This window comes from Lissotriton helveticus, chromosome 8 (genome assembly GCF_964261635.1).
Source record: "Lissotriton helveticus chromosome 8, aLisHel1.1, whole genome shotgun sequence".
NCBI lineage: Eukaryota > Metazoa > Chordata > Amphibia > Caudata > Salamandridae > Lissotriton > Lissotriton helveticus.
The window spans coordinates 156,044,121-156,059,529 of record NC_136069.1 but is presented as its reverse complement, the minus strand read 5'-3'; the positions used below and the strand labels follow the sequence as shown (position 1 = coordinate 156,059,529).

Sequence of the window (15,409 nt, the reverse complement as noted above, 5' to 3'; positions counted from 1 at the left end):
ATGTAGTGATAACATTCACAGACACAAATTACAGGGGACAACATCTTTTCATATACCTAACAAGTGATGTTATGGAATGTTTTTGGGTCACACAAGTTTAGTCCCCTGTCATTTGTGTCAGTGAATGTTATCACTACATGTATAATGTTGTCTTGTAAAAAGTTTTTGATTCCAACAAGCAGTGAAAAAAGTAAATGTCTAAAAAAATAGTAGATTGATTCATTCTGTTTGTACTTATATGAATAATACACGTAGGGGTGATACACCTGAGTGTACATTTTCGATATAAACATTAATCACAACAGGTCAAACCACAAGACATATGAAGGAACACTTTGTTGGTTCCTTTAATCAAAGAACGATTTGATCGATAGTCTTTGAGACACCCTTTTCAGATTAATTAGCTCTTACAAAACCAGCATTACATATCATAAGATAATGTAGCACAGTGTAGCACAGCATTGCCTGTTATAGTAGAGCACAGCATTGCACAACATGTCATATGATAGTGAAAGAAGGATAGGATATCACAGAGTACCACAGACTGATAGAGCACAGAAAGGAATAAAAGAGTTTACTTTAGCATAACATTACATGCATTTGCATACTACAGGATAGAATAGCATTACATAGCATATTATGGCATGGAATATCATAATAAACGTGGAGTTACTTAATAGCACCTATTATAGCAACTAAAGCATAGCATATAACATAGCAAAGGATGACATAGCAAAGCATAGCAGGACAAAACATAATATTTAACCAACAACAGTGCACAATACAGCAAACGATAGAACAGAAAACCGTATCATAGCACAGCAGTGAATATTAGGAAATATCCTAAAAAGCAACATTGTTCTTCTTTTTTTGGATAGAAAACTGATGATCGTGCACTGTTTGACACAATTCTAAGCATTAGACTGAGCTATGATTTCACAAGATACATGTTTGCTAACTGAACTTGTCAAGGAAGCCAAATGAAACGTTAAGAATGTGATTTGGTGCTGCAGAATCTCATGCATCTCTGATTATAGAGTCGTAGCCTTATGGCTGGGGCTTGACTGGAAAATCTCACTTTAGGTCTGCTAAAGAGACAGCTTTGTGTCTCATCAGCCTGCTATTCACATTCATCATAAAAGCACACATACACACACATACTCTTTCTCACTCACACACACACTCTGCCTCTCCCTCACGCACACACACACACATGTGCAAACACACGCACGCGTGCACACACACACACACACACAGACAGACCTTCTGCTAACCCTCTTCATTCATTCTTCTGTTCAAGTGTCACTTACATTTACTTTCACCCAACGCAGCATATGTCATGTGCCAGTCCACTTTACTGTGAGTGATAGGATTTTGCTTGAACACATGTATATCAGTTCTCTGTCTAGTGGGCCAATCTCTACTTTAAATTCTGCTTTAGTTTAATTTATGAATTTTCGTGATGGGGTATTTCTTATTTTAATTCTTTTCAAACATAAACACGTCACCTTGTTCTGCCACGTGTTTTATTTTTATTACCTTTATATTTTTTATTTATCTTCCAATGCCTGTTAATGGAGGGCTTAGGATTCAGGCATGATCTCTCAGTGGTTTATAGGCTTCCAGTGTATATGAAATTCTTTTAATGCTACTCACATGCCAGCTCTGAAAGAGGGGCGAGTGATTCACAAGACTATTTTTGGTGCCACCGCTTAGTGAACTGCTTTCAGAAGGTTAGGCGTAACTACATTCATTTAACTCTCCCATCGCTTCTATCTCAGGTAAAGGAGATTCTGACCGCATTGGGATTGCTTTCTTGTGCCAGCACGAGGACTGTGTGTCTGTCCGGGGGGCAGAGGAAGCGCCTCGCCATCGCACTAGAGCTGGTGAACAACCCCCCAGTGATGTTCTTTGATGAACCTACAAGGTAAGTCAGAAGGACAACCTGAAATTCAGCCCAACATCAAAGCTTCCCAAAGCACAGGTACAATGTCTATACACTGTGTAGGACATAGGAAAGGTACAATGCATATACATAGTGTAGCAAGTCTCTGCACAGTAGTTTTTTCAACAGTGATTCATTATCCTTGCACACACAAAGCACCAAGGATAGAGCAGAGGGGAGACTGCAAATGAGAGGTGAAGATTGAGAGGAGAATGTTTTTGTCACTATCCCAGTACATAATATTGTAAAATGTTCTTTTGTGGAGGAGTGGAGAAGGGATTATCCCTAAATTGTTTTTGCCACATGTAGGGAAGTAAGTAATTAATAGGTGGGGGTATTAACCATCAGCTAGCAATAATACCACAATTGCTAATGGGTCCAGTTAAGTCTCAGTAAATTAATTCTTGCTCATTTCTTGATAGCTTGGCAAACGAGCAGTCAGATTTAATTTAGGAGATTGCATGTGTAAAGCTTTTAATATCACCAAAACAGTAAGTAAGTGAAGGTACAACACAATAAAAACCCAAAGCCAATTTATAAAAAATTGAAAATATTTTTATCTTTAAAATGACACCCAAATGAGAAAATCCAGGGTATGGAACCGGAGATGTGAATTTCTAAAGATTAAATTAAAAATTGTTCTTTATTGTGCCTCAATGCCTAAAGTGCCACTCTCAACCAATAGGGGAGGTGCACTACCGGGACAATGTCAGTTTCAGGCCGGTTAGGCTGTGGGCTAAGTTCTGGTCAAAGTTTTACCTTCGAACTATGGGCGTGATTTTGGTTTCGGCGGAAGGGTTACTTTGGCTCAACGTTGACGGATATCCCATCCACCGAAACCTAAATCAGGTCCTTAGTATTTTACTTAGATCTTTGCTGTTGACTCAGGGCTCGTCGGCGGGTCCTCTGGCTTGTTGGAGTTTGAGTCGAGGATGGCTGTCTGCTGCAACTCAGCAGGTTGGTGAAAAGACAGGTGTTGAGTCCTATGCGTCGACGAGAATCTCGAAGTGTTGGTCGTTTGGTGTCCCCTCGACCTCGTGTTTGGCTCCACCTGGAGCTTTTCAGAGGGATGAACCTGCGTGGTCAATCCAATTGGTGAGTCATGACGTCAGTGGCTTGACTCTTGACGTCAAGCTGGTATCCTCCTGGAGCTTTTCTGTTTCACTTTGCAGAAAGTTTCTTTCTTTGGAGATCTTGTTGGTTCCTCTGGGGAAAATCAGGGTCCTCTAGCATTGGCCAAGGGTTTTGAAACTCTGGATTGCCACTTGAGGGCAAGAGCTCAGTTTCCCACAATGCTCCTGGGCAGTCCAGGAAAATCAGGTTGCAACTGGTCAGCTGAGGAAACCCTTGCTTTGACTTTGCAGGTGACTTCTTCCAGCTCTGTTGTACCTGTTGCTGATCATATAGTCGATTCGTTTTCCTGTGAGTCAGGCACCGTCCTTTGTTTGTGGAGCCTTGGGAGTGCAGCAGGTACAGTATTATTTCAGAGTGCAGGACTTCTGTGGTGCTTTCCAAGGGTCCAGCAGACAATCCTTCCTCTTCTTTTGTTCCAGGCAGTGTTCTGATAAGCTCCTCAGAGCTGCCTTATTTATACCTCATTTTTTGGCTTGCGGGAGGGGTGCACCCTAACCAATAGGGAATACGCTATATTCCCATTTGGTTTGAAAGGGAGGCATACTACGCCCTCTAGTATGCCCACTTCTTTCCCAGAACACACTATTCTCCCAAAAATCAAGATGGAGAAACTCTCTCTTTGGCATGTGTGTCTCTGTGTAACCCAACCTAGAGGTGTGGCTAACGACTGACTACACCACCCTTCAAGCCCTTCTCCTAATCGGATTGGGGCTCCCATCTGGCTGGGGTTCAAGGAATTGGGGTCTGGCCTGGGTCCTGTAACATATGTTCTCCTGACTGTGAAATCCAACTTATCTCCCCAGCTTCCTTCCTCTCCCTGACATCTTCAGGGAGCAAATCTCCTCCCACCAAATTTTTGTATTGTTGCAGCCCCAGCCCTCTTTCCACTTGCTGAAGGAGCAACTTGGTTCAGGCCGTCAAAGGCAAAGGCTAACCAGTCAGAGAGCCTGCTACAGGGCTCTTTTAGGTAACATTAGAATAGTAACTTCTAAAACGACTTTCCTGTTATAGTTATATTAATTGAAACATTGTCAAGTTGTTGTGTTTAATGTGACTATAAATTTGATACTACGCATGGTATTGCTAGCTAGTTCCATTGCATATATAGACTTTATTAAATGTAATTAATCCATCTACATGTTACCCTACGGGGCCAGCAGCACAACAATAGGGAATAGGGAAAACGATTTTGGCTGTTTTTCCTTACTAGGTGATATAAAACATCTCTTAAATTGTCCCTGCTTTTTATAACTGTGTACACTCGTCTTGGGGCACCTAAGTAATAAAAAGGTAGTTTTTTGACTTTGGAAGTACTTTTAATTCCAAAGTAGAATTTGGACATAGTTTTATTTAAAAAAAAAAGCCTGCAAGGCAGGTCTGGCTCTAAAGTGACATCAGACACCACAACAGCGTACTCTTACGTGCATTAAGTTCACTGGGGTCTCTAAACCTACATGCCCTACATATACTAAAGACTGACAGGTAGGTTGTCTTGGACAATTAGAATTCTATCAATTACATTATACCTTTAAAGGACAGAACACTGGCCCTGGGACTGGTTAGCAGGACCCAGGACACATTCAGAGTCAGTAACCACCAGCATCAATCAAAGAAAATGGGGGTGATCAGGGCAAAAGGGATGACTTTCCTGCACCATATTTCTATTGTGGAAGGTCAAACATTTTCACCTTCTTTGGTAAAAATGACGGGAGGGTACATTTTTCACACAATTATTTTCCTCATGGCACCAGTAAAGGTGACCCTTGTGATTTGCAGTGTATTGGTCCACATGTAATACTTGTCTTCCTGTCACCCCCATCTCCCCTACCTCATTGTGCAAGTAACTAAAAGACTTTCAGTGAGAGTCACTGATTCTCCAGGTTTTGAATATATTTATAAGACATGCAAATTGAGCTCTGAGATGGAGTTTCACGACATGCAAGGCCGTAGTGACAACACAGGGCAGCAGGAAAATCTGTGGTGTACTAGAACACAAGAACTGCTTTTATTTCTGAATAGGCAGAGACAATCACACTTCACCTAGTCCTGAGAGTATCAGTAAGGGAGAAGCCAAGACTATTCGTTGACCGTGTTGTTGATTATATGCTGTGCGCAACCCACCATCCAGTGTTAGGTTCCGAATATTATAACATATCTTCCTTGGATTGGAAGTTTCTTTTGCACATCAAAGCACTTGTGATCACATCCCCTGAAAGCCACAACGCACCACAACATGGACTCTGCCTTAGATTATTTTCATTATGGCTTCCTTCCTTTTCTTTTTTACAAATGCACACTATGCTGAAACAAAAAGTAATAATCCTGATTTCTGTGCCATACCGTGATGTTGTGGAATATTCCACCAGTGTGTCTTCTGAGCTGCCTGTAAAAAACATGGTTGTTCGCAAATGCATTTAGAAAGGTGTGCTAAAAAACACCATTCAGCCACATTTTGATAGAGGACTCTTAGGGAAAGAAGACTGCCTTTAACCCAGTTGGAAACGGTGTGTCTAACTCACTTGGTGCTCTATATGATTGATACTAAAACTAGTTCTAGGATTGCTATTGGCTTTCAGTCCAGGCCTCATGGCAAAGGCACTGCACACAACATCCTAAATTGGAGAGTAGAATCTGGCGCAGGCCTGTAATTAATTAATCATTAGCAAAACATATGCATATTCTTATGTGCACAGGTATACATTTATTTACTGTTAATTGCATGACATAAAGGCCACATTTTAGCTTTAACCATGCATCTGATGGCTGCCGATGTTTCTGTTAGTCTGTCGTTGATTTCTGTGTAATCTCGAGCAATGTTTGTCTCTCTTTAGTGGCCTGGACAGTTCCTCGTGCTTTCAGGTTGTTTCCTTGATGAAGGCCCTGGCCCAAGGTGGCAGAAATATCATCTGCACCATCCACCAGCCCAGCGCCAAGCTGTTTGAGTTATTTGACCAGGTAAACATTTGTTCACTTTTTTTTCAAAAGTCCAAAGTTTAATGACAACAAAATGCGAACATGTACTTCATGCAAGGAATCACGCACATTTTTATAAGACATTACAATGAAACGGGCATGACGACCAACAGCAGAGCATGGGCTGTAGGAAGAATGTCTCAGAAGTGTTCCATTACTGTATTGTAGTTCTAATTTTCGATGGGCAAATATTTTCACTGAGCTGCGTAATTGGTCTGTTTCAACATGTGATTTGCAGGAAATCCCTGCCGCACACAGTGCCCCACTCTTCTGGAGAGCAGCGCTTTTCTTATGAGGCATTTGCAGTTCATGCATTCTGGACAAACACTCTGCTACCTTTCTGGCTGGCCTCTGCATTCAGTTCAGTTTACTGGTCACAGAGAGGTCAATCAGATTGTCTGAAAACATGGTGGCTATTTCAAATCAACTTTGTGGTTTAACAAGACCCCAGGTTACTGTGAGCAGGACAGGATGCTGAAAGGCGTGCCATGGGGTGTAACGTCATAATGCCAATATCGGAAACACTCCCCATCCCCCCTACAGCAATATCATGGAGAAATAAACAGACAAGACACCTTTGTTGAGAAAATTGCTGTAAGTTTATTTGCATAACAAATATGCCAACATGATGGGTTATCTTACGGTCGATCCCAGGGCAGGCAGCCCCTCGCTGCCTGCCCACCTGATGAGCCAAATTACACCGTGGCCATAGCCAATCGGTGTTTGCCAGATTTGGGGGAGGGGATAACCCCTCCCACCGGTGGACCACCAGTCCATCCCATTACCCACGCCCCCAGAAGGGGGGCGGAGCGTTCCAGGCAACCCCCGGTTGCTCGGGTCCACAACCGCCCGTAGGACTTAACGGAGCGCCTTCGCTCCTCCAGGGTCCAAAGCAAGGACCTCCCTGGGGATATTTGGCATTTGCACTCCTGTTGTGCTTGTGCACAGGGTACCCTCTGCACAAGCCTCTGGATCGCCCTGTAACTCTGCCTGTAACACAAAATAATAAGTTAGACAAACTCCCCCCCCCCCCACACACTGCCTGTACGCTGGGTAAGCGGTAGGGAGGGAAACGGTGTCAGGGCAGAGGGCAAAAGAGGACACCCAGTGGGCGGGAGAGGTATTTGTACCTCGCCCCGCCCACTCCTGCCTAGAAGTGATGTGGGCATGCGGTCCCCTAGGGGGTCGCAAACAGTGGGCGGCTACCTCGTGTGCCCTCCTGTGGCACTAAGGGGGGCCGTCCTCTTAGGAGGGTCCCCTTCGTGGGCCCCGGGCAGCCTGCATTGTAAGCCACTGGGCAGTAATCCGCATCCCTTATCAGTAGACTTTGCAGAGCAAATCATGCACACTGGGGAGAATGAAAACTGGAGACAGAGCAGTGATAGTACCTTTCACCTAACCCAGCCCTATTCCTCATTCGCTTTGAGCTGTAGGAGAGGAAGAAGGCCACATTTACAAGGGAAAGAGCAAGGCATAAACTCTTTTATGATTGCGGTGCTCCCACAGCACTACATTGAAACTTCCTGCTGCAACACTGCACTGTTTGCTGTCACCTCCTGGTGACGCTCTAGGACGACTTTATCGCTGCACACAAACAGTGCGAGATTTTGTCCATGTTTGTTTATTTCCCCAACAAATTTATTCAACAAATGTTGTTTTGCACTTGTAAAACAATTTATTAATTCATACATTTTCGTGTGAGTAAATCTCAGGATACAAATGCCCCTAAAGCTTGGGAACTCCCAGAATGCATATATTATGGTATACAAAAAACATTTACTCTCACATTAACATGCTGGAAACAGAAATGTACTCCTAACTAAGGATAGACCAAATGCCTCTTGAGGCAGAGACTAGGAGGCAACAAGCCTAAAACTCATGAGTGTACAGGGCATGCTGCTTCATCATGTGGAAGAATATTTCACCCGTGGAAGCAAAAAGAAGAAAAAGTTCCTATGGGCAGATGTGTTAATGCAACACTTTTTTCGCAAGCCCTGTTGGACATACAACATTCTGTATGCACAAATGCCTTTATGGTAGCATGAACAGGAATTCTCAGATGTTTTACAGGAATACTCCTGAAAACCTGTGACTTCTGCTGTCAACATTTGAGATATCCAAAATGTAGTTAATTTACACCTACACCTAATAGGTGGCTCAGAAGTGTAGGTTTTATTAATTTAATTGTCAATCGTTCCCACAGTCTTTAGACCCACTACTAAGCAAGGAGTACACATCTGAACCCATACACACACATGTTATGGAGAGGATGTGTGAACACCACGACAAAGCCTCAAGACTGCAGTTTTTGTGATTGTTTATGCTGAAGAAGAAGGTGACGAACCTTCCAAGTTCTAACCTCGCCCCAAAATGAGAAATCGGTGTGTGCCGCATACCCCAGGTTCTTGTAATGCATGCAAAATATTTACAGATCTCTTGCTTTGTCGCCGTTTTCTAAAATCCAGTCTATATGGCATTTATGGCATGGACTATGCACTTTAATGGGTGATTGTTTGTGTTTACAAATACAAGCCTTCTGATAGGTTAATCATCCCTCAATATTACTGTGAAAACTTGGCTTTGTGCTTCTGAATTTTGCTGTGATATTCGTGTAAAATCTTTTCTAATGCGTATTTCAGCAGAGACGTTGGCGGGAAACCTTTAGTTTGTTTGTTCCTTCTCTGAGTCAATGGCGGTGTTTGGGAGGCTTGCCCTGTGTATCGGCTTCTTATCCTTAAGAGTGCAGGTAAACAGACACCTCAACAAGATCCGTTTGTTTTCCATTTCAGCTTTATGTGCTGAGCCACGGACAATGCATCTACCGTGGGAAGGTTTCAAATCTCGTCCCTTACTTAAGAGACCTGGGCTTGAACTGTCCAACCTATCACAACCCTGCGGATTTTGGTAAGTGATTTGGCAAGCAGCCTCCCTAGCTTCTATCATTGTGCTAACTTCTTTCTTGATCCGGATATGATCTGCTTGTTTTATACCTGCTTTTAGTGCCAAAGCTCCAGATGTATGACATGAAGTGCAGGTGGGTCATACTGCGCAATACTGCCCTGATGTGTCACAGTAATAAGTATGCCTTGGTAACACATGTATGATTGATATGTAATGGTTTGTTAAATATAGGTTACCTACATTGTAGATGCAGCAAGGAGATTTCTCTGAAGACTCAGGCAGGTGATTTCAAAAGATGGTTATTATTCTAAATATGGCACCAGAATATGATGGACTATATATCGTATGATAAAAATAGTTCACAAAAATATTTCCGCAGGGGAGTAAATAACAGAAAATCTGCACCCAGTGGCATGATATTTTTTTAAATGATATTTAGGACATGACACATTTCTGATGACCTTTTTGTCAATGAATTTCTGAAATACCCCCATTTTTAAGCATCATGTAAAAGGCACCTGGAGAGTGGTTGGGTGTCCAAGGAGAGATTTAAGTAGCAGAACAAAGGAATATTTGTTTCTGATGTACAAATTGGTTTCAAAGGAGCAACTGGATTATCATATCCGATTATAGGAGTCATCCCTCCAGAATGCTAATGACACGCTCACTGTAGATTTATGCTGTGAAAGCAGGTGCAAAGGCTTAAAGTATGTATAGAAAGGGAAGAGAAGCAAGAAGCGACATCTGCTAAAACCAATTAAATGCCCGAAATGGCTCACTATAGTACTGATGAAATGTATTTCTAGGTTTGAGATACCTTTTCAGGGCATACATTCAGTATTAAAGAAGGAAGTTCTTCAATGTGTTGTAAGTCAGAATAGCAACGACTTAAAGATTGTTAGATATAAATATCATGTCCTAAATATCGTTTACCATAATATCTTCCCATTGAGTGTAGATTTTCCGGTATTAACATCAATGAGGCGCTATTTTCGTAAATAATCTTTGAGACCAGTGCTTGAAATGGAAAAATAGAAGTGCAGGTACTCTGTACCAGAGTGCCTGCCTGTTTCTGAGAAGTGCCGGTACTCTCCAATTAAAAGTATTACGTCTCCTTCTCAAAATAAAAAAGTGACCATACTCCGTACCGGATAGTACCGGCCCATTTAAAGCACTGTTTGGGCCACCATTTTTATATCAGACAATGTTTAGTCTATGCTATTCTTGTAGCACAGCCTTCAGTGATCATCTGGTGAATGTGAAAGACTGCTTGCCAACAAACATTTTGGGAGAAAAATGAATTTAGGTAATCGAATGTAGTGCAAGAGCTATGTACCCTCTACAGTCTCGAGCAAACTAGATGAGATGGTGGTCTTACCTTTGTTCTGCACCTTAATACCTCTTCTGTTCCTCAGCAATAATGATAAAGTAAATAGTTTCCTTACTACATCTGCATATATAGGGAATTAATACAATAGTGAGACCTCTATTCCAATGGCAAAACAAGGCAAATAAGAGAGTTCTATTATGGCTGGTATAGACCTTCTGCTCAAACATTTTAATGACTGTCTTTTTCGTTTCTCCTTTATTTTAGAACCCTCAGTAGGTGGAGTGTTCTGATCGCTATAGAGTCCTTCTGCCCTTGGGTATACCAATTATTAAAGTCAATCCAGTGATTGAGTCAATCTCAATAAACAGACATTGTCAGTGTGTTTCCTCTATAGGGGCTTAGTGGGAAGGAAGAGGCTCTACAAAAACATTTCATTTGTGACTTTCACACTAAAATTAATTTGTGATTACTGGGTCGTTAGCACACTCGTTTCTAATAAAATACTTTATTGGCCCTCACACATTTACACTGGTCTCACATGAAATTAAATAAAGCTGAGACCAGATTCAATAATTAACCCCTATGATATTGCACTCTTTAGTTATGGTCACCACCCACAACAATCCAACAAAACCAAAATATAAATGTACATATGCTTCTTTGTGTTATAGGTTCTGGGAGGCGGGGTGTATTATGGTTACAATGGAGATGAAAATAGACTTTGGAATTTACAGAGGATTTCATTTTTTATATAGATCTAATCTTTTTGCAAATTGTTTCTCATTGTTGGCGTTTTGTAATGCCATCACTGCATCTGATAAATAGTAGTCTTATTTTAAAAATGGATTGTCCCACTGCGGTTACAGTAACGTTTGATGTCCCCAAGCTATTCATTTAAGTCCGTACAGATTAAAGGACTTTATAAGTTCTTGAATCTCAGTACCAAAGGCAGACTTTAGTGCAAATTTCATCACCCTGGGATGTGATATCGTGTCTAGTGCTCTCTCTGTGTCATTTGTAGACTCTTTGTGATATGTCGGCTGCAAGTTCCTCCAACAACCCTGCCAATTACAAATTTAATAGGTAATGCTTTTTTAAACAGTTAATCAGCTGACAACTCACACACTCCTTAAGCATTAGGAGCATTTTGTGGCTTAATAAATTTTGCGCCCATGTATGTTTTTACAGATTTAAAAATACATTTAAATTTTAAAATTGCTTAAAATAATTCCACCACATTTGAAACAGCAAACAGTAAGCAGTTCTCTCTGAGTACACATGAACTTTGGTGCCATTATGTTCAGGTGCATTTTTGCAACGCAGTCACAAATAATTAACCTGAGAGGTCACTATGAACGCTTCATACCGTGGACTCTCCTAGAATTTTTTAAACCCTTGAACTTTATAAGATTAAATAAATCATTCATTTTTTGTGGAATCAGTAATAAAGTTCTCAACTCAGAAATTGCTTTTCCTGTTGACTAAACAGATTTAACTATAACTACAAAGTGACGCCTAAAGTGGTCTTCTGGGTCTTAGGAAACAAGGGGATATATGTATGGTGTCGATGGGGACCATGTACAGTGCTCAAAGGAGCTGTGAGAATGAGTCTAAGTTGTGTTCATAGCCCACAGTGTGCATTCATAGTACACTTTGCCGAGTCATGCGCCTTTTGCTGTAGCCTCTTGGGCCAGAGAATTGGATGCTGGACATGCTTGACTCTCACGCAGTGGTATTTGAGAGAGGATACAACCTGCAGACCTGTTGCAGGGCATTGGATGTCCTACAGCCAGAGCCTCACAGGATTTAGGGCTGGAGCTCAGTTCAGAATATGGCCGAAAGCCCTGCACACACAACCCTCTGGATTTGGCTGAAATCTGTGAACTGCAGGATGTAGGGCAAGGGAAATGAGTGCACATTGTAGACTTTATCTACACCGTGAACCCATAGACGTGTTGACTGTTTGTAAAGATTGGTCACACCCTTTATCCTGAACCCTGCATGACCGAGGGCTCAAGGATTAGGCATGGCTCCAGGCTGTGAGCTCTGATGGGTAAGGGGAATAAAAAGCTCACACCCTGCAAATGTGTAGGCTAGCTACAGGATGCGGTCAAATGCTATAATTTGCAGCACTTAGTCCCCTCCGAGGTCTGAGGGCATGGAGACAGGGTGCAAAGCATAGATGAAAGCAATGCCCAAAGTACCTGGGTCTTTTTAGCTTCGCTGAGTGCTGCTCAATGTGCGTCCAGGTCAGAGGGATTGGGCGCTGGTGATGGAGAGCAGCCACAACTTGCACTGAGAGACCTGCTTTCCAGTTGAGGAGGCAAATTGGAAATAATGTGTGTACTTTGGCTTAGGCAGGAGATAAGTCACTACTGCTTACTAGCTGGGCCTGCAGGCCCATAACCAGCGGCAGTGGGCAGATGCCATAGCATACTATAGGGGGATCAAAGTAATTGTTAAAGCGTAGTTTGAGTCATTGTCCACACCCGTAACCTATGTGTGTTATACAAAACATTCAAATTGCCCTCAAACCCTCAGGTGAAAGGGTGTTACGGTTACAATTCAAATTCTAAATGTTTTCATAATTTGTCATTTATGTGAGTTACGCCGCCATAGGCTCCCTCTGTATGCTGCTCCTGGCCGCACACCTTATATGGTAGATAACATCACAAATCACACCGATAACATTACTGGTAACACCACACATCACATCACTGAAACCACAATTTATTGTGCTTTTAAACATCTGCCTATTTGTAGGGTAAACACAACATTGGTTTGTAAGGACACTATCCTAAGTAGGAAATAGGCCTCATGGCCTGAGTGCTGGTCTCAGTCAAAGGCCAGGCTCAGTTCTCAGACTTCTCTGGGCATTGGAACTGGTCATGCTCCACATTTTCTGGGGGAAGACATGCTGAGTGCAGGGCCCACTTTTATTACCAGAATGTTTTGGACATAGCCAAAAGTTGAGCCTAATGGATTCTAGGTGAAGTGGTGTTGACAGGGTCTGGCCAAAGGCCAACCATGTTCACAGAGCCTCATGGGAAGGGCTGAAGTTTGAGCCCAGTAAGGAGGTTGTCCATCGTTTGTTCTTGGTGATGCCATAGGTGGTCTTCATGTGACAGCTCATGTGCAATGCATTGTGGGGATTATGCTTTAGCATCTCACCACAGCTGTCAAGTATGAATGGAGCCGTACATTCCCTCAAACTGATCTTTGTAGAGAAATTTCATGTTTCTGTATAGCACCCGTTCACGCACACAAACATGCACACACACTGTCACAAACAGTTCAAAAGGAACACTATCCCAAATACAGGCAAATGTATTTAAAATTGACATGCTCACATACACACAGAGCAAACACTATCACATATGTATAATATGCACTTTGGTATCTAGATATTTATTACTTTACTCCTCCAGCAAAAGAAAAAACTTCAGCTACCCAAATGTACTACCCTATAGTTCACCCTATACCTCTATCAATATATCCTATACCGCCACTCTCTTACACATCCCAGCCTCCTTCTGCTACTATGATTTCCAAAATAACCAACTCTTCCCTCCTCTATCCCTCCTTGGATCACCCCAAGCCTCATTTTAATAATATGATCTCCCAAACACCCTTCTAAATTCTTTCCTCACCTATCCCTCCTTTGACTCATCTCAAACCTTATATTACTACTATGATCTCCGTAAACCATTTCTAGAGATGCTTCTCTTCTCCATGTCTCCTTATACTCATTCCAAACCTCATCTTACTGCTATAGTCTTCCAATAAACACTTTCTAGACTCTTCAAGACTCTGTCCTTCAATTATTATTTTCAATCCACTAACACACTCACGTGTCCACTGCTCTAATTAACTCAAATTTCACTATACTAATCCACCACTAATCCTTTTTGGGTCCCGGAGTAGCTTGCTACTCACAGATAGCGCTTTAACGCCTTGTCAGGGGTAGTAAGCGCTATATAATTACAATTACAATACAATATCCAGGCATTCTGAACAATTTCTATCTCTTTATTTTTCGTTGTCTCTACCTCTCTTTCTCTCACTCTCTCGTTCTCTCACACACACATGCGCATACACACACTCAGACATATATGTTCACACACACTCACACACACAATTAAAAAGGTAAACAATTTCTATCTATATATCTCAGCTACATGCCCGTCTACCAACCTAATCTTGAACTATGAGGCGCCAGGGTAAATAGGGCAGGTAAATAATTCTGTTTTTCAATTTAAAGAATAATGTTCTGAGAAACTGTACATCTCATACATTGGGACACAGTTACGGTATTGACATAAGGCATGTCATTTCCGGCTCTTGAGTTTGAACATTGAACTACACAGTGCCACAGCCTTGGAATATAAGCAATACATGAGAAGCTCTGTAGATGTGAGCTGTGTGTTTTTCAACCTAATGCTCTTATTTTCCCAATGCCTGGTGCACAGTGGGTGGTTTTGCCTGCAGTTTTTAAAGTTATGAGTGGGCCATGTAGCTAGACCTGTAACTCTTCTTCTGGTCTCCTTCTCCGCAGTGATGGAAGTCGCAGCAGGCGAATACGGAGACCAGAACACTCGGCTGGTGAGAGCAGTCCAGGACAAGATGTGCGACATAGACTACAAGAGAGATCTTGCCGGGGACAATGAATTAAACCCCTTCCTGTGGCACAGACCCTCGGACGAGGTAAATATGAAGCTGTAAACAGGGTTGTTGACATTTGTGGCACAGATGATGACATGAACATCTACCTAGTATGAGTCTTTGTATATGTAGAAGACACTATGCTGTGCAGCTAGCTCTTTCATACATATTTATGACCCTGTTGGAAGAATCTGACTTTGAGAAGCATCAGTGAGGTGGAGAACTATGGACCAGTGCAGTTTCGTGCTTTGGTGCGGACAGATGGCCACTGTCCCTGAAGGCTAGGTACCTCCCTTCCACAGATGGCCACTGTCCCTTAAGCCTAGGTACCTCCCTTCCACAGATGGCCGCAGTCCCTTATAGCTAGGTGCCTCCCTTCCACAGATGGCCCCAGTCCATTAAGACTAGATGCCTCCCTTTCACAGATGGCTACTGTCCCTTAAGGCTAGGGGCCTCCCTTCCAC

At 42.3% G+C, this 15,409-nt stretch overlaps 1 protein-coding gene across 3 annotated transcripts in view; it reads left to right on the top strand.

The window, feature by feature from the left end:
- ABCG1 (ATP binding cassette subfamily G member 1) overlaps positions 1-15,409 on the top strand; it is a 109,126-nt gene that overhangs the window by 77,392 nt on the left and 16,325 nt on the right. For all 3 annotated transcript variants that reach the window (XM_078656800.1, XM_078656802.1, XM_078656801.1), the window contains exons 6-9: positions 1,782-1,927; positions 5,911-6,034; positions 8,842-8,956; positions 14,839-14,987. In XM_078656800.1, the coding sequence (XP_078512926.1) occupies positions 1,782-1,927; positions 5,911-6,034; positions 8,842-8,956; positions 14,839-14,987 (534 nt within the window). The remainder of the gene's footprint in view (positions 1-1,781; positions 1,928-5,910; positions 6,035-8,841; positions 8,957-14,838; positions 14,988-15,409) is intronic.